This window comes from Rattus norvegicus, chromosome 10 (assembly GCF_036323735.1).
Source record: "Rattus norvegicus strain BN/NHsdMcwi chromosome 10, GRCr8, whole genome shotgun sequence".
Taxonomy (NCBI): Eukaryota; Metazoa; Chordata; class Mammalia; order Rodentia; family Muridae; genus Rattus; species Rattus norvegicus.
The window spans coordinates 71,448,687-71,476,572 of NC_086028.1; the positions used below are offsets into that span (position 1 = coordinate 71,448,687).

The 27,886-nt window shown below is 39.8% G+C and overlaps 2 protein-coding genes and 1 non-coding gene across 3 annotated transcripts in view; 1 reads left to right on the forward strand and 2 right to left on the reverse strand.

The window, feature by feature from the left end:
• Positions 1-27,886, reverse strand: part of LOC134480843 (large ribosomal subunit protein eL21-like) — a 1,068,210-nt gene that overhangs the window by 840,518 nt on the left and 199,806 nt on the right. The window lies entirely within an intron of this gene.
• The window catches only part of Brip1 (BRCA1 interacting helicase 1), a 126,049-nt gene that overhangs the window by 46,652 nt on the left and 51,511 nt on the right, over positions 1-27,886 (reverse strand). The window contains exons 12-14 of the mRNA XM_006247063.5: positions 26,824-26,989; positions 26,573-26,713; positions 23,265-23,426 (exon numbers count right to left, since the gene is read on the reverse strand). Coding sequence (XP_006247125.1) covers positions 23,265-23,426; positions 26,573-26,713; positions 26,824-26,989 — 469 coding nt within the window. The remainder of the gene's footprint in view (positions 1-23,264; positions 23,427-26,572; positions 26,714-26,823; positions 26,990-27,886) is intronic.
• Trnav-aac22 (transfer RNA valine (anticodon AAC) 22) lies at positions 5,201-5,273 on the forward strand. Its single transcript has one exon. It is a non-coding gene; the product is annotated as a tRNA-Val (tRNA).

Here is a 27,886-nt window from a genome sequence, read left to right on the forward strand (position 1 = left end):
GAAATAGTTTTGCATGCTGGAGTAACGTTCACGTGGAAACCTTGTAGTGGGAAAGGCTAGTGAGCCTGTGGCAGTGAATAGGACTAGAGACCAGAGAGGGGCTGTGGTAAAGCCATAGTGCAATGAGGGTTTGGATTCGATTCTAAGTACAATAGGAACCCTTTGGAGGCTTTGACTTAGGTTTCCGTGTTCTGTTTGAAACAGTGTCATGTGTCCCAGGCTGGCTTTGAGCTTTTGTATAGATAAGGATAACCTTTCAGATCTTCCCCTGCCTCTACCTCTAAGGACTTGGATTATAGATGTGCCCCACTATTTCTGGTTTATGCTTTGCTGAGGACAGAACCCCCAGCTTGAGTGTGCTAGGCAGGCTCCCAGCCACCTGTGCTCCCTGCCCATCCCCATCTTAGTTTCTAAAGGATGTACTGGATGCCATTGGGGGAATGGTGACGTCAGAAGACATAAGAAACAAGGCAACATCTTTAGTCATAAGGGAAATGCAAATCAAAACAACCCTGAGATTTCACCTCACACCAGTGCGATTGGCTAAGATCAAAAACTCAGGTGACAGCAGATGCTGGCGAGGATGTGGAGAAAGAGGAACACTCCTCCATTGTTGGTGGGATTGCAGACTGGTAAAACCATTCTGGAAATCAGTCTGGAGGTTCCTCAGAAAATTGGACATTGAACTGCCTGAGGATCCAGCTATACCTCTCTTGGGCATATACCCAAAAGATGCCTCAACATATAAAAGAGACACGTGCTCCACTATGTTCATCGCAGCCTTATTTATAATAGCCAGAAAATGGAAAGAACCCAGATGCCCTTCAACAGAGGAATGGATACAGAAAATGTGGTACATCTACACAATGGAATATTACTCAGCTATCAAAAACAACGAGTTTATGAAATTCGTAGGCAAATGGTTGGAACTGGAAAATATCATCCTGAGTGAGCTAACCCAATCACAGAAAGACATACATGGTATGCACTCATTGATAAGTGGCTATTAGCCCAAATGCTTGAATTACCCTAGATCCCTAGAACAAACGAAACTCAAGACGGATGATCAAAATGTGAATGCTTCACTCCTTCTTTAAATGAGGAAAAAGAATACCCTTGGCAGGGAAGGGAGAGGCAAAGATTAAAACAGAGACTGAAGGAACACCCATTCAGAGCCTGCCCCACATGTGGCCCATACATATACAGCCACCCAATTAGACAAGATGGATGAAGCAAAGAAGTGCAGACCGACAGGAGCCGGATGTAGATCGCTCCTGAGAGACACAGCCAGAATACAGCAAATACAGAGGCGAATGCCAGCAGCAAACCACTGAACTGAGAATAGGACCCCCGTTGAAGGAATCAGAGAAAGAACTGGAAGAGCTTGAAGGGGCTCGAGACCCCATAGGTACAACAATGCCAAGCAACCAGAGCTTCCAGGGACTAAGCCACTACCTAAAGACTATACATGGACTGACCCTGGACTCTGTCCCCATAGGTAGCAATGAATATCCTAGTAAGAGCACCAGTGGAAGGGGAAGCCCTGGGTCCTGCTAAGACTGAACCCCCAGTGAACTAGTCTATGGGGGGAGGGCGGCAATGGGGGGAGGGTTGGGAGGGGAACACCCATAAGGAAGGGGAGGGGGGAGGGGGATGTTTGCTCGGAAACCGGGAAAGGGAATAACACTCGAAATGTATATAAGAAATACTCAAGTTAATAAAAAAAAAAAAAAGAAAAAAAAAAAGAATATGAGAACCGCTGTGCTCAGCATGGATAGAATGCCTCCAAACACACTAGGAATGGAAACTTCTTTCTTAAAGATAGCTAGAACTCAAGAGTGAATTATTGTTCTGATAAACAGGCTGATTGTTAGAAGTTTCCTGAGTGTATTATCATGAGTGTGAGCAAGGTAGTCAGCATTTGGACCAGCTTTTTAGAATGGTACTCGTTGTCTCTGTCTCAAAAAGGAACACCTTTGTAAAGAATATATTATTGAAATGAGAGACGGAAAAGGGACAAATCACAGGCTTCTGAATAATAACAATTAATTACACCCACTGTGAGGGCTGAGTAAGTTACCTGGAAGCTGAAAGTCGCTATTAAATTAAAGAGCTAGGGAGAAGGAGAGGGAAGAAAGGGGGAGGAGGAGATGTGATTTGGTGCAGTTACCTACAGAATAGATTAAAGAGTAGGTAGTAGCAAAAATTAAAAAAAAAAAAAAAAAAAAGAAACAAGGCAACAGTTTAGCAAGATCTACTGAGGCAGGGTGACTTAGGCACATGGTAGTGGCAAAGTTAATGAGAAATGTTTAAACATTTAAAAATGATTTTAGTAGCATTTGTTGGTGGCTTAAATGCACAGTGATTGTAAGAATGAAAGTTTTCTTTTCTTTTACAGACGTATTTGTTTTTAAGTGTTTGGATATTTTGCCTGTGTGTGTCTGTATACTACCAGCATGCCTAGTGCCCTAAGAGACCAGAGAAGAGTCAGGAACAGGAGTCACATACAGGTCCTGGGAATTGAACATGGGCCCTCTACAAGAGCAGGTAGTGCTCTTAACCTCTGAGGGTGGGAAATATAAAATCAAGATATTAGCCAACTTGATTTCTAGAAAGGAAGGGCTCTCTTCCTCTCAGGCAGATGCCTCCTTTTCTCCACACCCTCACATGGCCTTTTGCCTGTGCCTAGGCAGAGGAGGGCAATGAACTCTGGTGCCTCTTAGTACAAAGACACCAATGCTGTGAGACCAGGGTCCCATCCTCAGGTCTTCACGTAACCTTAAGGACATCCTTAGAGACCTGCCCTATCTCAAATGTAAGCACTCTGGGGTTAGGGCTGCTACAGGAGAAGGTCGTTAGCACACATGCTCAGTCCACAGTGTCATCTAACACGGCAGTATCTTTACACTTTACTTCCACTGGAAATGTAAGAAGATGATAAACTTTCTTTCTGCGTACCTCACCAATGACTGTGCAGCAATTAGAGCACCTCACACAAAGAAAATGCTCAATAAACGACTTAGGTGAACTTAATAAATCAACCAAGTTCAAATCAATGACTGATCAGAAAGGAGAATAAAGAAAGGCAAAACCGGTTGGGGATTTAGCTCAGTGGTAGAGCACTTGCCTAGGAAGCGCAAGGCCCTGGGTTTGGTCCCCAGCTCCGGGGGGGGGAAAAAAAAAAAAAAAAAAAAAAAAGAAAGGCAAAACCAAAAACCAACCAAATGACAATAAAAAACCCCACAACTACTAAAACAGAGGCCCAAATCTTCAACAAAAGAATATTCAGGTGCTCAGTAAGAGGACAGCAGAGACAGAAGGGAGGAGTGATACATTAAAGGACACAAACTCAGGCTGGAGATTTTGTTGTGAGCTCCATTAGCCTTTCGCCCTCCTTCTTTCACTCCTTCCCCTTTTCCTGTCTTCTCCCCAACTGCTCTCTCTCTTCCTCACTTCAGTTTCACTACGCAAATCCTTAGGTCTACAGCTTTTCTGTTCTCATCGCAGGTGACACTAAAAGAATGCACGTACATGGCTAGAGTGACTCCCTCTTGCCGGAGGGGTCTCTGCAGCGGCTGGACAGACAATTTGGTCGTTCCTTCTCACAAACAGCTTAATGGGAAGCACTCAGACCTGTCTCTCAGTTTTTCAGGCTTATTACACAAGAGGAAAAAAAAAAACCCACAAGGTATTTCTGAGTTATTTTTATAGGTCATAAAGAGTAAACATGAGTCACATATAGAGACTAGCTGACACAATGACGGAGACAACTCATTTACCAACTGGTGTTCACAGTGCTTGGATTCATTAGCATCAGAGGCAAGTTTTTGAAAAGTCACATCTCACAAATTAAAAGAGTACTTTGGAATGCCTGTGTCTTATCTGGACATTGTCATTCCACTTTTTCAAGCTTCTTAAAACCAGTATGCCACTAGGGAGGCAATAAGTTAGAATCCTGCATTTGTTCAATGTCCACAGCTTTCATGGAGCACCAGATGTTCGGCGCATTAATAACGCACTAACTCAGAGTCTCTTTTTGAAACTTTAGAAAGTGCAAATTGCATTAAGATCTCCCTGCCCTCGTTACTAGCATTGTTACAGTCCGAGCCCTTTGGAGATGTTTTTGGCCCGTGTTTCTCTCCTAATACCGCCATGCACTCACTTTAATAGCCAGGACTCGCTCGGTCCTAATGCTTTTAGTAGTCCGGCCTAAATAGACGATCTCACATAATCCTATTCATGTCATTTGTTTCAAAGGTAAAATATAATCAGATTTCCCATCAGAAGATGATTCTTTGATACTCATTCTGGGAGGTATTAATATATGAGAAATATTTACATCCTTTTTTTCAGTCGATATATTTCTATGGGTGGTATGTTAGAAATAAGAGTATTTTAAATACTAATAAAAATGAAAAATTAGTAGTATTTCTAAATAAAATGTTTAGTTACTATAAAATGAGCATAGCCTTCATTTTTCAGTATTCAAATGTAAAAATAAAGAGACCACAGTCATTTTTATGTAACATCTCCCCATGTGGTTACATATGACTTAGGGTTTTTCATTTCAACATTTCAGGATTAAATGTTGGTGACCACTCACACAGTCAGCAGTATTTGTGAAAGAATATGGGCAAATACTACCCTGAAGTGAATGTAAAATTCTCTGCAGTTTTTGGGAATCTAAACAGAAATAAAGGATTCTGAAATAGTCTGAAAAAAAGTACTCCTCTTATTAATGAGCTAAAAGACCAAGGAGTCTGAAGATGTTAGAACTGTTCTTCTGAGAACAACTGATTTTATACTTTCTCACAGATGTAAATGGAAGTATAATATTTATAATGTGAATTTGAGAAAACAAATAATATTTAAGAAGTAGCTCACATATTTCTTTTTTTTTTTTTTTTTTTGGTTCTTTTTTTTTTCGGAGCTGGGGACTGAACCCAGGGCCTTGCGCTTCCTAGGTAAGCGCTCTACCACTGAGCTAAATCCCCAGCCCCTCACATATTTCTTGGAACAATCTATTTAATTGAAATTTCTTGAACAGGAACCTGGAACCTATAGCTATTTATGCATGGAAGACACTTAACTCTTTGAAAAACGGATTCTAAATTTTTGTGGACTCATCTATAAATGGAGTAAACATATAATTAAAATGTATATATTTGACCATTTTTGTTATTTTAAGAAGTGATAGGGGTTGGGGATTTAGCTCAGTGGTAGAGCGCTTGCCTAACAAGCACAAGGCCCTGGGTTCGGTCCCCAGCTCCAAAAAAAAAAAAAAAAAAAAAAAAAAAAAAAAAAAAAAAAGAAGTGATGGATAGTAAATGGATAAAATCTAAAATCTAAATGTTGGATAAAATCTAGATGAATAAATTTATTCATACAAAAATCAACTGCATGTTTGATTTTGTGAGATTAAGTCGAGGCTAATAAATAAATCAGCTACCTATCTACAGTCCTTAGAACTCATGGTAATTAGTCAGTTTAGCCACAGTGTGAGAAATACCACAGACTGTAGGTGAGAAAGCAACAGTGAGAGCAAGCGCTGCTGGGTTTCCTGAGCTACGACTGTCAGATGCTGTCAGGCTAACTCTGCTGCAAACCTTCACTGTGCAGCCTAAAGAGACAATCAAGAAAAGCCTCATCTTACAATCTAGACGATTATAACAAAAACACCGAAAATATCATGTGATAACAATCAGGAGGAGAAGCAGGTCAAGCATCATACAAATAAAGAAGATCATTAGCCATAAAAGATATCAGCAAGAGAAGAGACGACGTTTCCGCAAAACAACGATAACATATGAGAAAACAACAGCAGCAGGTTCCAACCTCCTGGAACTCACACATCACCCAAAGGCTCAGATGCTAAAGGCTCAGTTGGCAGCACGAAAGGCAGTAAGGCCTAGCTGAAGCAACTAGGTTACTCCTGTGACCTTGAAGAGCACGCTGGCCCCTGAGCCCTTCTCTTCCTTGTCTTTGCTTCTTAGACGCGGGCAGCCAGGGAATCAGGGAGTGCCTGAGATGGTGACTCCTAGGAATGTCAGAAACTACACCCTTAAATGATCACCAACATGAGTGCTTAGTATAAGCTAACAAACACAAGAACAGGGGTGCCAAAGCGGACTGGGGAGGCCCCAACCCCAAACAAAGAACTACATGCAACTAAAGAATGCTGAGAGTGAGGGAAATACTTTCTTAAGAAAGAGCACACTAGATCTTTACATCACATTCCAAATAAAAGGCAGACTCTCTCTGCCCTCTTTCTCTTTTCTCTTCTTTCTCTTGCCCCCTTCCCCTTGTCTCGTTCTTCCATTAAATCTCTCCACGTGGAAAAAAAAAAAAAAAAAAAAGAAAGAGCACACTAACGGGTTATCCAATATCAAATGGTCAGCTCTGAAAACTCAGATACAATGAAAAATATACAGATTGAGCTGGTTATATATAGAAATATACATGCACATATCAACAATTAATAAAAATGCCATGAATTTGAGAGATAGCAAGTGGGGAAGTGTAGAAAGGGTTGAAGAGAAGATAGGGAAGAAGAAAATGATGTAATTGTAATATAATCTCAAAAATAAGATTTTTTTTAAAAAATACTATAAAAGGAGACAGATGTGTGTGTTCGTGTGTGTGTGTGTGTGTGTGTGTGTGTGTGTGTGTGTGTGTGTGTGTTCATCCAAAATTAGATAGATAAAAAGGTAAAGCTGGATAAATTAGGGATGATGGTACTTATCTTATTACCTGGATGGCAGAGGCAGGGGGCTATAAATACACTATTATCCTTGGATATATCGTAATTTACTGTAAGTTAGAAGCCAGTGTACGTGGTACATAGTCTTAAAAAATAAATGCATATGCATGTATATATAAACACATATATTGTATTTAAAGAACAGAATGAGAGACGGCTTTCAATCCAATGTCAGCAGGGAACTTAACCCTCCGTAATGCACAGATCATCCAGATAGAGAATTAATGAACATCAGGCTATTAACAGAATACACACAGTTCCCACACTCCCTAGGACAATTATATCAGGGTGAAAAATAAGCATTAGCCAATTTTAGAAGAATGGAATTAAATCAAGAAGGATCTCTCCCAGCCACAGAGATAAGAAGCTGGAACTCAATAATAGGATAAGTTTTGAAAAATTCACAAATATCAGAATTTTAAGATTGCTGCTGAGCAACCAATGGGTCAATGAAGAAATTAAAGGGGAAATTTAAAAATAACAAGGCAGGGGTTGGGGATTTAGCTCAGTGGTAGAGCGCTTGCCTAGGAAGCGCAAGGCCCTGGTCCCCAGCTCCGAAAAAAAGAACCCCCCCAAAAAAAAAACAAAAAACAAAAAACAAAAAAAAAAAAAAACAAGGCAAACAAAAATGAGAACACAGCAAACTAAAACTTATGGGACAGAGAAAAAATCCTGAGAACAAACTTATAGCAATAAATATCTACACAAAGAAGGAAAGGAGAACAAATAAAAGGTTGGATATGGGGGCTTGGAAGACAGTTTAATCCATGAGTAATTAAACACTGCTTAACAGGATCATATTTATTGGTTTAATAAGCATATTAAGTACAAAATTAGCAGAAGAAAATAGTAGTGATCATGACACAAATGACTTTGGAACACTCCCTGTTAGATTACATGTGAACTAAAAATTGTTTTAATAAAATAGAGTGAATGGTTCTTAAAAAAACATAAACATGAATGAAATAGAGACTATGACAGAAAATCAACAGAACAAAAACTGAGATGTTGAAAAGATAAATAAAATAAATAAAACTTTAGATTGATTAATTTATAAAGATAGAAGACCAGAGGTAAATTTGATGCATCATCAAAGGGATGTAAGAGGCTGTTGTCTGCAGTTAAATGCCTAGAAGAAATGAGTAACTCCCAGACACATTTAATACACTGACACCGAGTTATGAAGACAGGAACAAATCTGAGCAGACAGATTTATAGCTAATCAGAAGACTGACTAGATGACAAACATGTCCTATCAAAAGGAAAGCTCAGGTATTCACTGGCTTCATTGCTGAACTTCCTCAAATATTTAAAAATAAACTAATGCTAATCTTTCAACAAAAAAATAGAGTTAGAGAGTACTTATAAACTCTCAACAAAGCCAAATACATTAAAAGAAAAGTACAAGAGGTTGGGGATTTAGCTCAGTGGTAGAGCGCTTGCCTAGCAAGAGCAAGGCCCTGGGTTCGGTCCCCAGCTCTGAAAAAAAAGAAAAAGAAAAAAAAAAAAGAAAAGTACAGATGAGTATCACTAATACACATAAAATTAAAACTCTTGGACAAAATATTGCAAGTTGAAGAATAGCCACCAAAATCATAGAATTATCTTGGCAAGTAGGGGAGGCTCAACATATACACATCCACAGATAGGATGCATCATTTTAACGGACAAGAGGACAAATATAACCACATGGCCATCTTATTAGATAAGGGAAAAAACATCTGACAAAATTCAACACCCTTTCAAGATACAAATTCTTGTCAAAATAGACATGGAAGGACTCATCACAACACAATAAAGCACAGCTATGGTATATACACCTAGTATATAGGTGACAGAAATCAGTACTGTCTGGAACAACATGAGGTTTCCATTCTTGTCACATTTACTCAGCACTGTGATGGAAGTCCTTGGCAGGGTATTTAGTCAGGAGAAACAAAAGACATCCAAGGACATAGTCCTCAAAGGAAGAACTGAGTTGTTACTATTTGCTAAGAACAGTTATACATAGAAAACTAATACCACCGCCAAAAAAAAAAAAAATGCTAAAAAGTAATAAAAAAATTCAAAGTTGGGGTTGGGGATTTAGCTCAGTGGTAGAGCGCTTGCCTAGCAAGCGCAAGGCCCTGGGTTCGGTCCCCAGCTCCTAAAAAAAGAAAAGAAAAAAAATTCAAAGTTGCAGGATAGAAAATCGATTTGTAGAAATTTGTAGTACAGGGATGAAAGGTAGGCAGAGGCAAAGTCTGGCTGCCTAATATGTACAAAGTCTTGAGTTCTAGCCCATACATACAATGAAAGAAAAACATCTGTGTTTCCATATGCTAACAATGATCTATTAAAACGAAGGGAAGGAAACAAAGAAACTTTTTACTGACTGGAAACAACTTATAGATTTGGAAGGAAAAAGTTATATCCACTAATGTCTTAATAATCAAAATATATATCCAGTAGCAACAACAGTAACAAAACAATGAGAAGAAAAGAGGGAGGGAAGAGGAAGGAAAAGAAGCAAGAGAAGAAAATTTAAAGAATGAGGGGAAAGGAAAAAGAAATTGAGAAAGAGAAAAGGAGAAAAGGGAGAGAAATCAAGCAAACAACTGGAAACTACCAATAGACCCAGATGGGTCAGACAACCCTCAAGGAAGGGAACTGGGGGGTGGGAGATGAGGGTCATAGGATCAAGGTGAGGGAACTAGGACCTAGTTCCCACTTCAGAGTTTTGGTTGAAAGTCTGGGTCTAGTGCAGAGTAAGAACTCAGGCTGGGGACAGGGGATACAAGCAGAGCTTCAGTAGATGGGGAGTTGAGGCCCCAGATGTCATAAAGTTCCAAGCCGCCTGGGTGAAAAGTGCCAGGAAGAAAGGTTAGAGGACCTGAGGCCACTCCTTAACCAAGTGTAGTGGTTTGAATATGCTTGGCCCGGGGAATGGCACTATTAGGAGGTGTGGCCTTGGTGGAGGAAGTGTGTCATTGTAGGGGTGGGCTTTAGGACCTTCTTCCTAGCTGTCTGGAAATCAGTTTTCTACCGTTTGCCTTCAGAACAAGATGTAGAACTCTCAGCTCCTCTAGTGCCATGTCTGCCTGGATGCTGCCATGCTTCCTGCCATGGTAACAATGGACTGAACCTCAGAACCTGTAAGCCAGCCCCAGTTTAATGTTTTCCTCTGTAAGAGTTGCTTTGGTCATAGTGTCTCTTTACAGCAATGGAAACCCTAAGTCACCAAGTTATTTGAATTATCCACCAAAATGTGATATGCGTTCCCCGCCTATTTTCTAGTGATCAGAGGGAAGAACATGTGTGCTAATATCCATGGTTAGATAGCAGATGAGTTCAACAGCTACATATGCCTGACCTCTAATTGGACAATCACCATATCACAACCTCAAGGTCCCAACACCATACAGATTTCTTCTACTTAACACAGAAGAAGTGGTGTTCTGGCTACAGAAATTTCAAACATCTAAATAAAAATAATAAAACTTGGATGTAGTGATTTAGCTTCTCCTTTGGATTCACTTGGAAATGGCAAACAACAAGCAGCATTGAAAATTTCTCAACATAAAAACTCAATGCTAAACAATAGTTATAAAAAGTCTTAATAAAGAGAAGCCGACACAAAGAGAGAACATGGAGGCTAATGTTAAGATTCCACATTGTACCTTTACAGGTTGTTATGAATGTTCTTAAGGGATGGATGTGTACAGGGCTTTGTATGTTTAGGTGGGCAATTATATCTTATCAATTGAGAAAAAAATAGAAAAAAAATAAAGTCTTAATAAAGACTGAACAGAAAGACTACATTTTATTCTTTCTCTAACATTCAGTGGTGAATGAAAAGATATTCAAGGAAAATGGGTCATGCGACTACTAACTTAGTCATAAAAATGTAAAGGAACATCAAAGTCTGTAACAAAAAGAAAACGATCCAAGCTTCTTTTGGCACCATAAAATTTCTTTTCAAAATTACTCAATGGAATCTTTCCATCTATAAAAAGAGTTTAAAGTCTTCCACCCACTCAGTCTATAAAAAATGATCTCTCAGTGAGTTCGAAGGCAGTGGTAGTACCAAGTTAAACAACAGAATCAAGTCAAATTTATCTTGGAGGAAGAATGACATTCTTCATAAAACTTGCAGTTTCTAGTGACTTCAGCGAGCTCTGAAAGCAATGTGGAGGGAAGAATTTAAATAATGCCCTTACGTTAACTCTTACAAAGTAATCCATCTGAGAGTACAGGACAAATGTTTACCGTGGAAATGTCTGCTTTGAAAACTTTAGACTTCCTTCTGTGCTTCTTTTATGAAAATCTGCATCTCCCCTCCAGTATTCCCATCTTTTCACTGCAACTATAAAAGCTCTCTGTGGACAGGGTGCTGGTGGCACACATCTTTAATCCCAGTTCTCAGGAGGTAGAGGTAGGCAGATCTCTGAGTTCAAGGACAGCTTGGTCTACAGAGTGAATTCCAGGACAGCCAGGGCTACATAGAGAAACCCCATCAAACAAAACAAAACAAAACAAAAATCTACAAATCTCTGGGCTGGAGAGATGGCAGGCCAGGTGAAGACACTTGTGACATAAGCCTGGTGACCCAAGTATGATCTCCAGAACACATGTAGGGGAGGAGATAAAAGACTCTACAAAAGTTATCCTTGAAATCCACATATATGACGTGGTGTATGAACTCATACATACATATCATGCATATGTGTGTACACACAAACACACACATAATTTTTAAGTTAAAAATACTTCCTGTGATTCTGCTGATGCTATCCTCCCTATTCCCCAAGATGCCTGCAAGATGCTTGGATTAGTAGAGCCTATCTTTCAGCACGACTGTGGGGGTGCGTACAGAGTCATAACTAAGGTAGGAAGACCCACCCTAAATATGGGTCATACCGTCTAATAGAAGGAGGCAGACAGCCATGACAATCTAACATTTCTTCTTTGCCTCCTGGCTGCCACAAGGTGAACAGCTTTCCTCTGCTATGGCTTTTTCTGTTTCTATGTGCCCTGAGATCCCAAAACAATGCAGAAGGCCAACTATGGACTGAACCCTCTGAAACCATGAACACAAACACATCTCACCTCCTTCTAATGGTTTCTCTTAGGTATCGGTCATGACAGCGAAACATGGACGCACATGTCCCCACATCCACAAGTGGAAATCCCCTGGTCCTCCTTACTCTGAGCTGGGTGCAACAACACAGATAGCCACTGTAGTAACTGGCTCATGTTTGAATCTTTTTAAATTTTTTTCGATGCAAGGTTTCTCTATGTATTCCTGGCTGTCCTAGACCTTGGAACATGGACCAAACTGGCCTTTAACTCAGACTCCACATGTCTCTGCCTCCCAAATGCTGGGATTAAAGGCTGGGATTACTGCCATGCCCAGTAATACATGTTTGAATCTTTAATAGGGCTTAGCAAACTCCAAAGCATGCAACCAAAAATTATTTCTTCAAAAAATTAAAGAGAAAAGATATAAAATTAGAGTTTTCAGGAAGTAATATACACAGAGTTCTCAGTGTAAATAATTGGATATTTCAAAGAGATCCAATTAAAATATTAAGAGTTCTTTCTTAGAATAGAAAAGATAGGGGTTGGGGATTTAGCTCAGCAGTAGGGCGCTTGCCTAGCAAGCACAAGGCCTTGGGTTCGGTCCCCAGCTCCGTAAAAAAGAAAAGAAAAAAAAAAAAAAGAAGAAGAATAGAAAAGATATTAATATATGGAATTAAGATATACTGGTCAATGATATGAACTGCAGAAGATTTTAGTTTGTAGTTGTAAAATATCTCTCATTTCAAATGCTCTAAGAAAGACCGAGGTGGTGTGGGCCTGAAATGTCAGCACCACAGCAGCCACAGCGGGAGGATTAAGAAGCCAGGCTGCATGAACTGTCTGCTGAGCCTAGACATCCTGGGCCCTGAATCAAGACTATCAGACAAAACAAGACAAAAAGAGACCTGGGTTACAGACAAATGAACATCTGCCCGTTCCTGTATGAATAAACATTTAACTGTTCTGTTAGCTTTTGTTATCTAACACCTCAAAAGTGCATTCACTTATCACTCTCATTATCGTAGCAACGAACCATTATTCCACATTGATTCTACATCAAAAGATTAAGCCTTGTGATAGATACTCTTCCGCAGTCAGACTTCTTGAGACTACTTCTCCAGCTGAGCTCTGGTACATGGACTTTTGGATACACTGAGAAGAATATAGCCGTGCCTCGCCCAGAGCCCTGACTCGGAGAAAATGGACATTGTTTTCAATACTGAGCTACTGGTTGTTTGCTACGAAACAACAGAAAACCAATACAATCTCCCCTTTTATATTTCAGTCTGCTCCCTAATATTTCCCTGAAGGAAATTTTAATACAGACATTCTTGTTTGTTACATGGTCAGTGTTAAATCTCATTGAAAGGACAGTAAGTACATTCGATAAATTTAATCACTGTGCTGTATGCCTAAGTAAGTGTACTTGTCTGATCTTTCAAGTAAACTAGATGAACATTATGAAATTCGACTGAAAAAAATAATCCAAAGATAAAATTAGGATTTATAAATTCAGCTCCACGATATAAAGAACTTGGAAGTCATCACTTCCTGCCTTACAATAAGAAAAAAGCTAAACAAATTAAAAAATCAATAATTTTTAGTGGATACCAATTGAGAACTAGGGTCACAGACCTAATCGCTATCCCGGAACTACATAAAAGGCGCATACAGAGCACTGCCACTGGGCTGTGTTTAGTAGGGCAATAAACTAAAAGCATAAGCTGACTGGAACAACTGAAAGATGATTTGAGAAACTACTGGAGTCAAATGTAGACTGAAAGCAAGACACTCTGGGGGCTGTAGTCTGGGAAGGCTCTCACATTTGTGAAGCTATTACTTCCAGTAACCCCACAGTTCTAAAAATAAAGAGCCAAGAAAAAACCTTCCTGTTCCTGGCAAGAAAGGGGGAAGTAGTCATTTTAAAGAGGCTTGAAGCATCCCTCCAAACTAAGGGCAGTCCACTAGTAAGGAAGACCCTGCATGATGGAGGGAAAATTACCTACAATCCAGCTTCCTCCAGACTTCCTGTGTCATCTAATGAGATCAGTGAAGAATACTGAAACACTTGGAAGGTTTCAGCATGGGATCATGGTCCAAGTAAATGACATAATAAAAGGCCACATGCTGCTCCTCTTCCCTACTCCCACCACTGCAGAAGGGCTCCAGTGCAGCAGCCCTCAACTACTGCCACAAGACTGACTCTCTAGAGTCCACTTTAGGACTGGGGAGTAGTTCCCTGGGAGTGTACAACATATCTGAGACCCTGGATCAAGAGACTTTACAGAGAAACTCAAGTCCACATTAAGAATTAGAAAGCAGCCAGGTGTGGTAGTGCACACCTTTAATCCTAGCACTCAGGAAGAGAGGCAGGCAGATCGCTCAGAATTTGAGGACTGCCAGGGCTACATGATGAGACCTTCTCAAAAACAAACAAACAAACAAACAAACAAACCCCCAAATCAACAACAAAAACAAAGCAAAACAAAAAGAATTTAAAAGCACTGGCACAGATAAGTACTTAAGTAAACTTAATAGGCAGTGTAAGGTAATTTAGTCTGTAATTATATTGATTTCTATAATAGTAATATACGCGTAAGTGGGATAGAACATAGCTCATAGAATCAAAGCCTTTGCAAATTACTGAAAATAAATTAGTATTAATATAAACTATCATTAAATTTTAAGGTGTAACAGTCACATGCATACATGCTTGAGTGCACGTACACAAAAAGACAGACACACACACATACACATACTAATAAAGCAAAACAAAACAAAAATCAAAGGTTTAGCCAGGTGGTGGTGGCTCATGCCTTTAGTACTAGTACTAAAGTACACAAGTAGACAGATCTCTGTGAGTTTGAAGCTAGCCTGTCTACGGAGTGAATTCCAGGATGCCCAGGGATACATAGTAAGATTCTGTCTAAAAAAACATACAGACAAATAAACAAACAATCCCTAAAATAAAACCAAAACCAAAACCAAAACAAAACAAAAAACCCCAAGGGTTTGAGTGTGGGTACATGCCTCTTATCCCAGACTCTGGGAAGCTGAGTCAGAGGCCTTCCCTAAGAACAGACAAATCTACATAGACTTGCAACTGATCAGAATTACACAAGGAAAGCTAGTCTTAAACAAACAGGAAAGAAACAAAGCCAAGGAAATGGAAATGACACATTAGAAAAGTTTACTTGGCCTGGCAGTGCTGATCCCAGCACTCAGCATCAAGAGGGAGGTGGAGTTTTAGGCTAGCCTGGTCTACAGAGTGAATTTCAGGACAGCCAGGACTACAAGGAGAAACCTGGTATCAACAAACAAACAAACAAGCAAACAAACTGAGTAAGAAAAGTTTACCTGGCACACTAGAGAGCAGCTAGTTAGCACGAAAAGTAGTAATGGAGTAACAGAAACAGAAGGAAAAAGAAACAAAGAAAACAAGGAGCAAATGGTGTTATCAATGCCCAACAGAGATTGGGAGAATTAATTTTTAAAAAATCAAACTACGTAATGTTTACAAAGGATTCATTTAATGTTCAAAATACAAATACACTGAAACTTGGCAAGTGCTCTACTACTGTGCTATATAGCTACAGTCCTGAACAAGTCGAAAGATTAAAGCATCATTCAGCCACTAAAAATGCATTGACACTCTACTACAAAGAACTCTGCAAACACATTAAGTCACGAATCCAAACATGTAAGGCCACATGCTATATAATTACACTTATCTGAAAATGCCAGAGGGCAGTTCGGCTAAAGCAGAAAACAGGAGAGTATTTACAGGGACCGGAAGCTGGAATTAGAACTGCTAGTGATTGTAAGGGATTTCTTTTTGTAGTAAGAAAACTTATTTTGTGATCAGACAGTGGTGATGGCTCACAATTTTGTATTAGTAATTACTGAATTCTACACTTTATTTTTCAGACTTATTTTTACGTGTATGAATGGTTTTCCCTGCATGTACATCTATGAACCATAGAGTGTCTGGTGTTCATGGAGGTCAGAAGAAGGCATCAGATCCTCTGGAACTTGAATTACAAAGCCCAGGTCCTGTGAAGGGCAATCGGTTCTCTTAGTCACTGAGACGTAGCTCCAGTCTTGGGGACTTATTCTTACATTCACGTGTTTGTGCCTGCATAAGTTTATGTACACTACATGCATACGAGTGTCTGACAAGGACGGAGAGCACCGTATTCTCCTGATATAGGTGCTGAGAATGGAACCCAGGTCTTTTAAAACAGCAGTAAGCACTTTAGCTACTAAACTATCACTCCAGCCCAGAATTCTATACTTTAAACAAGTGAATTATATGGTTGGGATTTACACTGTAAAAGAACGTTTTAAAAGAAGATTTTACTCGTTACTTTGTGCAGCTGTGATCAAAATGGCTGAAAGGACAGTTTAAAAAGAGGAATTATTTTGGCTTATAGTTTATGGTTTCAGAAGGTTTAATCAATGTCTGCTTGGTCTCATGCACTTGGGCAGAACATCACGGCAACAGGAATGTGTGGCATGAGAGCTGAAAGGAAACAGAGACAGGGAGAGAGGAACCTACTAGGCCCCACCTCCTAATGTTTCATAAACCTACAATTGCATCTCCAACTGGAGACCAACTGTCCAAGACATGTGCCTTGAGGGGAAATTCACTTTAGGATCACAACATTCCTCTCCCATTCCTCAAAGGCTCATGGCTATGTCATAACGCAAAATGCAATTAGTTCATCCCCAAGGGACTGCAGGGTCTTAACAGTTCCAACATTGTTCAAAATCCAAATTCAGTTTCCCCCGAGAGTCAGGTCAAACTCTTAGCTACAAGTGCTTATACAATTTCTAAAAGCTAAGTTTCATACTATCAACATACATAATACTGAGTTAAAATTCATTCTACAAATGGAAGGAATCTGGGCATAGGGAGAAAGAATGTTACTCCAACAGGACTGTGAAACCTGGCAAGGCGAATGTTAAACTTCATATTCTATGTCTTGTACTTGATCTGTCCTCCCACTAGGGCTGGCTACACCCATGGCTATCTTTGGGAAATATGTTTGTTCTTTGAATCTCCTAAAATCCTGGAGTTTCCACTATAGCTTAGATTTCACTCTTAACTGCACATATCTCCTCAGAGCTTGTTTAAGGGACCCAACTCTGTTCACATTTGCCTTACTTTCCAGGGATTATTTTGAAAGATAGGTGGGTAGGAGAGGCCAGATATAGTGGCTCATGCCTATAATCCTAGCATCTGGGAGACAAAGGCAAGAGGATCACAAGTTCGAGGCCAACTTGGGCAAAAACCTGTCTCAAAGGACAAAGTGGGGCTTACTGGATGGACACTTGCCTAGCACAAGTGCTTGAGGTCAATTCCCAGCACCACAAGAAAAAAACAAGTATAGAGGCCTTCCTGACTAAAGGGATGCTAGCTGGCCTGAGCATGGCAAACATGGCTCTGGCAGGCCTTGCCCTTCTTCCTGATTCTTTCTGCCTTGCTACAACCACATTCCTAAAGCTGACCACCAAGGTCTATTCCCTTATTTGTCACTTCCTCCTCCTGCGGCCACCTACCAAGGTCCTGCTATCAAAGTATTAAAGTCCAGCAATCAAAAGCCTACTTTGGTTCACCTGATTAACATGCCAATCAAAATTAAACACCTCGTCCTAACACAGGGTCTCCCTTGTACTTTTATAAACAGCCGTTTGCCTTCAGGCCACGTCTGCCTCCTCTCTGTCCAGAGGCAGTCTTTTGTCCCACTTTGGGACAAATACTTCTACTAGTTTCCTTCCCCTTCTCCCTCATGCTCCTCCTCTAGCTCCTGCCTTAGTCTCTTATTTCTGCACTTTGTCCCTCTGGGGCAAATAAATCTTTGTGCTGACAACTTGGTCTTGGGGTGTCCTGAGCCAATCCTTACAATGACCCTGAACTCTTGCATTTTGTATGCCTCCAAAATGATTATCAAATCAGCAGCTGAAGGGAGTAATATCTGTTGTCAGACAAGCAGTAGCTGCCCCATGGGCCATGAGAGCAGTGGCCTCTGAGGGGCCGTGTGGCGGAGGAGAGAAGATGCTTTCTTAGGCAGCTGTCTTCTCACGAGAAAGTTTTTCCGATGAGTTGAAATTTCTACTTCTTGGACCCTAGCTACTTTTAGCTTGGTTTACAGTGGGAATCAAGAATCATGCTGTCTTTTCATGAATTTAAATGTGTTCATTTTCTCACCAAACTGAGTTTTGTTTTTTTTTTTTTTTTTAAGAGCTGAGGACCGAACCCAGGGCCTCGCACTTGCTAGGCAAGTGCTCTACCACTGAGCTAAATCCCCAACCCCTACCAAACTGAGTATTATTCAAATCTTTCTACTACACTTTCTGCTTCGAACTCTCATTGTAAACCTATCTAAAAGATCCCAGGAATAAAAATGCCACAGCCTGAAAATAATTCTGTTTTGAAATTTCTTTCACCAAATTAATTTCTCCACTGTTGTTATAATCAGACACAGTCTCAGGATGTGAAAAAATATTTAAAAATCTTGAACACAATTTAAAGGACCTCTAGGCCAATTCTTACAGCCATTTCTGCCTAGTTCTCTTAGGTAATCTGTCTGCTAAGTGCCTTCTACAATTGCTCATTGAGCTGCTTCCAAATGTCTCCTACGAAATAACTTCAGAAGATTAAAAAAAAAGATCAGATTCAGTCAAGCAACTGCCTGGATCTCTGACAGCACTTTTCTATATTAGTTATTTTTATGAAGCCACGACTCAAATACCTGAGAGGGTGTAAAAGGAGAACGATTTCTTTTAGCTCATGGATCAACAGGCTGCCTGGCCTCATGTGCGCATGCCCCAGCATGATCCCCTTCCTCCAGCTAAGCTCCACCTCCCCGAGATCTCTGGAAATATTCCCAGTGACTGGAAAACGGGCTCAGCACATGAGCCTGTGACAGACATTTCCATTCAAACGGTAATAAGAGATTGATGATTTAAAAAAAAAAATTAAAGGGAAAAGTAATTAGTAGGCTTTCTATATTTTAAAAAATTCAAGGTTTTGATTAAAAAATGAATAGTGATCAAAATGATAATGATTGCAGAAGGAACATCTTTGCTTAAAACACAAGCCATTGCTACGAATGAATATGACACCAAACTCTCAAAGCTTCTTGAATTCTTAGTTTACATGCCTATAGATGAATTAATTTTTAGCATGTCATTTAGCTTCCTACACAGAAAAAGAAATAACATACTGTGAGTCAACTATACAACTACATGACACGAAAAATGTACTTAAAGGTAAAACTTACAAGTACAACTGATTTTTAATCAATATTTATAAGCTTAACTTTGATCTTTATTTGGGAATTGTATTTATGATATATGGCAACTTGCCTAGGCCATGTAAAGCCCAGGCATCTCGCCATGCTTCTGAGATGCGTATCCCAGAAATTAGTATTTAAATTGTCAAGCCTTGTAATACAAAAAGCCTTCCTAAGTAAGTGGGAAGCACGCCTTTTAACTACCGTGTAGGGCCATCATTTCTCTCTTGGCCCTTCCTCTTCCTGTTCTACATCTCTGAAAAACTTTAATGTTTTTACTAGAATCTTATAATGTTTGACGTTTTTAGAACTTTCAGTGGTTGGGAAATATACACTAAAGAGTATATTTATAACAAAAGTATCAATGTTAATGTTAATCGAAACAACCTTTTGAAAAAGAGGTTAAAATCGCTTAGAAATAAAGGGTGCTATGTTAATCGAAACAACCTTTTGAAAAAGAGGTTAAAATCGCTTAGAAATAAAGGGTGCTTTTAAGTATGGCTAAGACAGAAAACACCAGCAGTCACGTCACCAGTCTGTCTGCAGTAGGGTGTGGCTGGGCTGGTGGAGCAAGTGGGATGACCCAGCCGCTCACTGCCTTCCTTCCATGGAACTCATCTTCCTCAAAGCTACTGACCTCTCCACTGTTCACAATGCTTGCTATTTTTTTTAAATTTATTTATTATATGTAAGTACACTGTAGCTGTCTTCAGACACACCAGAAAAGGGCATCAGATCCCATTACAGATGGTTGTGAGCCACCATGTGGTTGCTGGGATTTGAACTCAGGACCTCTGGAAGAGCAGTCAGTGCTCTTAACCACTGAGCCATCTCTCCAGCCCACAATGCTTGCTATTAAACGTGATTTATAACTCTGCATCACAAGATAAAAGACCAGGATAGTGCTTTATTAGGTGTTCCAATTGTGTCACAGTTACGGAATGGTGTTTAGTATCGGTATGTTAATAGCATCCTGAAAAGCTGTCATCAATAGACATAATCCCTACTTAGAAACACTGGTCATTTAAAAATCTTTACTACTATGACTTCAATTGTTCCTCATATTTTGCTCACTAAACCCCTGCTTGTCTCCTAGGTGCTGTATCAACACTGCATTTCATGAAGTAGGAGCCTCCTGGCAGTGTGAGCTACAAGACTTACCTCCCTGGAAATGAGGCATGTCAATTGTATAATAACGTCTCGGCGTTAGTTTTAAGGCTCACTTTGTGCTATACTCACATCTATAAATTATAATACTAAAAAGCTTTATTTTTTTGTTATTTATCAATACTGAGATATGAGCTATTTTAAAGAAGGATGTATTTGTTTATACACCTTTTTAAAAGAAATTTAATGTCTTAAGACTTATTTTTGATTATGTCTATGTGTGGATATGTGCACATGACTGCAGGTGTCTGCTCGGAACAGGATGCCAGATTCCCTGAAGTGGGAGTTACAGATGAGTGTAAGCCGCCAGGTATGGGTGCCGGGAACCAAACGCGCATCTCCACAAAAGCAAAGCAATTCGTGCTCTTACACTCCCGGCCACCTCTCCAGCCCAGACCGCACACTCTTCTAGGAGAAATGATAAAAGTATTGCTGAATTGTTGGTTTCCCTATCTAACCTTAGTAAGGTAAATGAAGGTGTCGTGAAATAAAAAGATCCCGTCCCTAGGTAAGAAAACCTTAAATTCCTTCTAGATAAACACACTTAATGAAGCTTACAATACAAAACTTTGCTATATTTGGACTGACCTTTTACAATTTTAAAACAATTTCTTAAGATATAATTTAAGTCAGGCAGTAGTGGCACATGCTTTTAATACCAGCATTTGGGAGGTAGAGGCAGGTGGATCTCTGTGAGTTTGAGGCCATCCTGGTCTACAGAGTGAGTTTTAGGATAGCCAAAATTATAAACCCAAAAACAATATAATTTACATATTTGAAAATGCATTCATATGGAGGAGTTAGAGAAAGGACTGAAGGAGCTGAAGGGGTTTGCAACCCCATTAAGAACAACAATATCAACCAACCAGACACCCCCACCCCCCAGAGCTCCCAGGGACTAAACCACCATCCCAAGAGTATACAAGGATGGACCTATGGCTCCAGCTGCATATGTAGCAATGGATGGCCTTTGTCGGGCATCAATGTGAGGAGAGGCACCTTGTTCCTGTTAAGGCTCGATGCCCCAGTGTAAGGGAATGTCAGGGAGGGGAAATGTGAGGGAGTAGGTAGGTGGGTGAGGGAGCACCCTCATAGAAGCAGGGGGAGGGGGATGGGATAGGGAGTTTCTGGAGGGGAAACCGGGAAAGGGGATAACATTTAAAATGTAAATAAAAAAAGAAAAACTATGAATGTTCAAGTTGTCTCTTGGTAAAAGAAAAAGAAACAAAGAAAATGCAATTCATGGGCTAGAGAGATGGCTCAGTGGTTAAGAGCACTGACTGCTCTTCCAGAGGTCCTGAGTTCAATTCCCAGCAACCACATGGTGGCTCACAACCATCTGTAATGGGATCTGATGCCCTCTTCTGGTGTGTCTGAAGACAGCTACAGTGTACTCATATAATAAATACATAAAGCTAAAAAAAAAAAAAAAAGAAAATGCATTCATATTAAGCTTAATGAGTTTTGACAATAGGCACCTAAAGTGACCTACCATAATTGCCACACAAGACATTTACAGCCCCCACCTTCAGGGTCCCCCCACAGGGAAGCCTGAATCCCCACTACCTCAGGATGTGATTGTATCTTTAGACACCAAGCCACTTACAGTGAGTTCTTCAGGGTGGATGCTACTAGACTTAACTGATATTAAAAGGCTGAGATCTGTACACTAAGAAATACCAGGGACATTAAAGCACAAAATAAGTTCTGTGTAAGAACCAGCAAAAAGGTGGCCACCACAAGTCTAGGAGAGGCATTTCTGAAGAAAATATACTGGCCAGTACCTGATCTTGGGCTTCAAGCCTCCCAGGCTAAAAGAAAATCCATCTGTGCTGTTTAAGTCATGCCTTACGTGGTATTTTGTTGTACTAAAGCTGAAAAGAAGACATCACTCTGTAGTCAGTCCCACTATTAGAAAAGGGTTCTGAAAGTTATGGGTTATATCCAGGCTGCCAACCATAGAAGAGCAGTCAAAACACTGGTGCCCTCTTCTTGGCTCCAGACACACGTGCAATGCGCAGATACACACACAGACAAAACATTCATATGCATAAAATAAATCCAAAAAGTTACTGGAAATATACACGAGACAAAACAAGAAGGAAATCACTGCCTGTCAGTACAAAAGAAAACACCGCCAGCGAGGGAAACAGCGAGGGAAAGAGAAAACAGAAACGGCAGGAGCAACTGTGCACGGTGGCAGGGGTGGTGGCGGCGCGTTAGAGAGGCAGAGGTAGGCAGACCTCTGTGAGTATGAGGCCATCCTGGTCTACACAGTTCAGGATAGCCAGGGATACAGAGACCGTTTCTCAGGGAAAAACAAAACAAAATGCAGAGCTCCTTTCTTGATAGTAAATCTTTATGTATTAAACAGAGTAAATTCTTCAACCAAAGCACAGACATTGAAAGAGTTGATCTTAAACGATCCCACTGTACAGCGAAGACAAAGGATCCATGTTAGATCAGGAGACTTGAAGGCTGAAAGCCCCGGATGTAGCTCCACGGAGCAATCCGTGCCTAACGTGTACCAAGCTCTGGGACTGACCGGCCAGCATAACGAAGACGTGGGGAGGAGGAAAAAGCATTACAACTACCTCTGGCCAGATGCATGAAGCAAAATAACGGGCAACAAAGATCACTTACTAAAGTCAAAAAGCAGACTCCTCTCTCCTTCACCTATGAATTCCCGGTAATAAAAATCACAAATGAACAGTCCTCTTATATAACTAACATTTTTAATAGCAAAACAAAAAAGATCTCATCTTTCCTAAGTTATGTGAGAATTTTAAGTGAAGCAGTAATAAGATAATCAGGCAACAATCATCATAAATAAAATAGAATTATAATTATCTTGTTGTTTCTCACTCTAGGGAGTTTATCATGGTAATCTGATATCTATTTTAGAAGCACAAAAAAAAAAAAAAAAAAGAAAGAAAAAGAAAAAACCCAGCCCCCCAAAACAATAAACAATTCCTTACCTTGTAAGATGGCAAAAAGCACAAAATTCCTTGGCTCACAGTCTGGCACACAGACAACAGAAGCATTCCCACTTCATCCTGGAACTCAAATGTTTCAGTGTGCTGGAAGGTAGCACAGAGGTTCCGACCCTTAGGGCCTGAGCCAACAGTACCAACCCAAACCTAGAAATGAATATTTTAGTATTAGAGTTATGTCTAAATATAGCAGGAAAATTAATATTTGAGTGATTTATAGAAAAAGATGATCAAACAAACAGCAGAAATTTACTTTGAAACTAGAAATTTTCTTTAGTGCATTTAATTAATTGAATACAATTAGGTTGGTACCGATCCTAAATCAAATACTGTAACTTTTGAATAATATTATAATCCTCACAATAACTACAAAGACATAACCACCAGGAACTCCAGCTCCAAGGGATCCCATGCCCTTTTGGCCTCTGCAGGCACGGGACACACTTACACATCCAGGCAAAATACTATCACATGCAATTTAAAAACCAGTACATGTGATGGTTAATCTTGCTTATCTACTTGACTAATCTGGAATTAACTAATACACAAACTGCTGGGCACTGCCGTGAAGGACTTGCTTGGTCAGATTATGTGAAGCAGGAAGACCCAACCTAAGTGTGTGAATGACAATTTCTGGTGGCAGCCCAGATTAAAAAGCATACATGGTTTTTGCCTGTTTGCCTTCAATCTTGTTGGCGAGTTCACCTATCCTGCTGCTGTGCCATCCCTTCACTGATATTAAAACCAGGTTCTCTGAGCTTCCAATATAGACCTAAAACCAGCAGCTATCCAGGAACTCCCTAGGCCTTCAGCTCCGGATTGGGACTGTGGAGACATCCAGCCTCGTGGACTGAGCAACTACAGATTCTCAGTCTCTCTGTGACATGGCTATTGTGAGACTTCCTAGACCATATCAGGAAGTCAATTTGTAAATCCCCTTTTAAAATATATATTCATTTTTAGCAATTTTCTCCCTTTAGAAAAACCATGATTCATACAGATTACAACACCAGGAGTAGTCACATAGAAACACAATTTTAAGGATGAATTTCTCTAGTGGGCTTGCCATGACTGAAGGTGGCTAACTAACTCAACGAAACTCACAGTTACTAAGGACTCTGCTGGTTACACAGAGAGCCCGAGATGTATGTACTATTTAAAGAACTTACTGAGATGAACATGTTTGATGTTCCTGACTCACCTCCTGTGAGGAACAGGGAATTTAATAACTCTACACATAAAATTTTTAACAGTTTGTAGAGAGTCAAGAAAGCGAGGATGCTGGCTTTGGTGATAAAATTAACTCGTTCCAGATGAGCACAAACAATTGAAAAGTTTCTAAGTGTGTCTGAAGGAGAGTCTTCTCTCCCTCAGCCAGAAAGATCCAGTTGTCAAAATCAAATCCAAGTCCTCATTGCAGGATTGGCAGCCATAACAAAACAGATGTATGGCCATCCTGGAAGGGCCCTGGTCAGAAAGAAGTAAGCCCTGAAGTTGGGATGGACACTGAACCCTCATATACTGATGGGTTTGTTTTGCCTGAGGAAATACTGTTCCCTCACAACCCTTAGCAGACGATGCATCCCACCTCCTACTCTCTGTAGACAATGTATTTTCTCTCTCCATTGACATCTACAGACACATATAAAGGAAGAAGGGAGAGAAAAGCAAAGATTATTAAATGCTAACAACCAATGGATAGAAACAAAAAAATGGTATTCAATGCTATTATTTCAACTTTTCTTAAGCTTATAATTCTTAAAATATTAATTTTTACTATTTTTAATTTCTTAGATGTTTATGTGTAGGTTCCAGAAGGCCAGAGTATCAGATCCCTTTGTAGCTGGAGTTACAGGCCCCCGTGAACCCAATGTGGATGCTGGGAACTAAACTGGGTCCTCTGAAAAAGCAGTAAGTATTCTTGACCGCTGAACTGTATCTCTCCAGCCTTAAAATTTATAATTTTTCTAAAGAAAAAGTTAAGAAAAATCAAAAGACAGATAGCTAAACAAATTTTGGCATAGTTATACAGTGATATATTACGCTGCATAAAAAGAAAATGTGATACATGTTGCTGCAGATAAACACTGAAGACATCATCTACAGTACCAACAAACCTTCAAAATGCCATGCCAAGTATAAAAAAAAAAAGAAACAAAACAAAAAGAGCCAATCATAAAAAAGACCATCAAAAATCAACCATCAAATGTCACCTTGTTTTCAAGCAACTAACATGTCCCCACAAGTAAACCTGCGTGTGCGTGTGCGTGTGCGTGTGCGTGTGTGTGTGTGTGTGTGTGTGTGTGTATTTACAAAGAACTAGAACCATGTTGGGTACATAAGTATGATGTTAAATAAGTAGCTAACACTTTAAATTACTCATCAAAACAAACAGAGCCAGAAGTACTGGCTCAAACCTACAAGTTCAGCATTTGAGAAGTGGTGGCAAGATCAGGAGTCACCCTTGACCACATAGCAAGTTTGCTGTTAACGTGGGCCATAAAAGACGCTGCCTAAAGGAAACAAAACAAAACGGTGATTGAGGATGGCTCACTGATTAAGACTATGTACGGCTCGCTCATACAAAGGACCTGAGCTTGGTTCTCTGCACCCACATGATCTGGCTCATAACTGCTTGCTCCTCTTCTGGACCCATGCAGGCATCTGCATGACCACAGCACACATAAGCCCATGAAGTAGACCCACAAAATTATTTTTTAAAAAAATGAATAAATAAAATAAGGATATACCACAGTCTAACGAAATGGAGAAACAGATAATAACAAGTGGGAACTATAGTAGAAAAGCAAATATTTTCTTGTCTTGAGGTCCTGTAGAAAAACCAAAATGGGGGCTGGAGAGATGGCTCAGTGGTTAAGAGCACTGACTGCTCTTCCACAGGTCCTGAGTTCAATTCCCAGCAACCACATGGTGGCTCACAACCATCTGTAATGGAATCTGGTGCCCTCTTCTGGTGTGTCTGAAGACAGCTACAGTGTACTTATATATAATAAATAAATCTTAAAAAAAAGAAAAAGAAAAACCAAAATGTACTCAAAGGAAGCATTTGTAGCAGTTATGAATCCAAGGCAATAAAGCTTCTAGGGCGGCATCAGGACTTCCTTTTATGGACCCTGTCAGCCTGTTAGGCAGCTGACAAGATTTGCTTTTACTCTAAAACTATCATGTGACTCTCCTACTAGAGTTTGCTTGTAAGAATTTATTTATATGGAATTATATACACTCAGGTAAAAAGACTGAGAGCATCAATAAGATATAGTGAAACAGCTCACCTGTGAGTTACTGATGACATGGTTGGCCTCCAGTTGAATGTTAAATGTAACACCAAGCTCCGATGAAAAGGATTTCAGGGGTGACAGCGTCCCTGATGTTAGAACAATGGTCCGTACTTTGTCATTAATATCTGAAAAGGCCTACAAGGAAACACCAGACAGATGAGATCATCTTCTTAAAAAGCTAAACATAGCCATTTAATTGCTGGTTCTGGTCAAGACAAGTTGCGCTTAGGACAAAATGAGCTTACCACAGCTGGATTTAAGCACCAAAAGTTTAGCACATTAACTCCAATTTTCTGTCGTGAATGTTTCTTATTTTTTGGTACAGGCAAGAGCGCATTTTTATCAAAAATAGCAATTTGATTTGTCCAGGAGTAAGTCTGTTGAATAGCAACTTTATAATCATCTGCAAATCTAAATGGAGAGATAATGCTAATTGAACTATAAAACATAAAACTGAATGATCAAGCTACATGCATCTCAAACCTGCTAACTATAAAACTCAACAGAGTGTCATGCCTTCCCACAAAAAGAAAATGCTGTCCCCATCACTAGTTAACTCAGGAATTCTGGTGTAAATTAAGCCATGAAATCACAACAAATTCTAACAAGAAATATTAAAAATCTAATCGGCTAACCTCATTAGCCACTTTCCAATTTCATTTCAAACATGATGTAAAATAAATCATGGCAGAACCAGAACTCCACATCATGCCTTCTAACTTGGAGCTCCAGGTCTTTGAAATATCTATTTCTTAAGTATTATGGCTGCTAAGTAGAAAATAGGAATTATGGTTAAAGAAAGTAATAGACCAGTTGTGCTTTTTTTAATTGTGTGAAGAAATAAGGTACTTTTAGTGAAAGTTTTAAAAGTGTTAGCAAGTAATTATAAAACTTACATTTTTTTTTTGTTTTGATTTGTGCATGTGTGTGGGCATGCTTATTCCCAGGATCTGCACATGACTTCTTGTAGAGGTCAGAGAACACCTTGCAAGAACCAGTCAGTTCAACCATGTGTGTTTCAGGAATCAAACTTGGGTCATCAGTCTTTACCTTAGGACCTTTATCTGCCAAGCCACCTTACTGACTCTTCATCTTTCGCTGCTTTTCATGAGGTTACTGAACCAGAGTATATATGATCCCATCCCCAACCTGTGTCCCTATGAGCCTATAAAATGCCCAGGCTCACTGCTGATAAAATGTGTTAATCTGAACTATGCTCTCACAGCATTTTACCCCTAATTTCATCTCTAGAGAAATCAGATCTTCAAGTTCAAGTCAGGAACTCAGCTAATTGTGAAGAGAATTTTA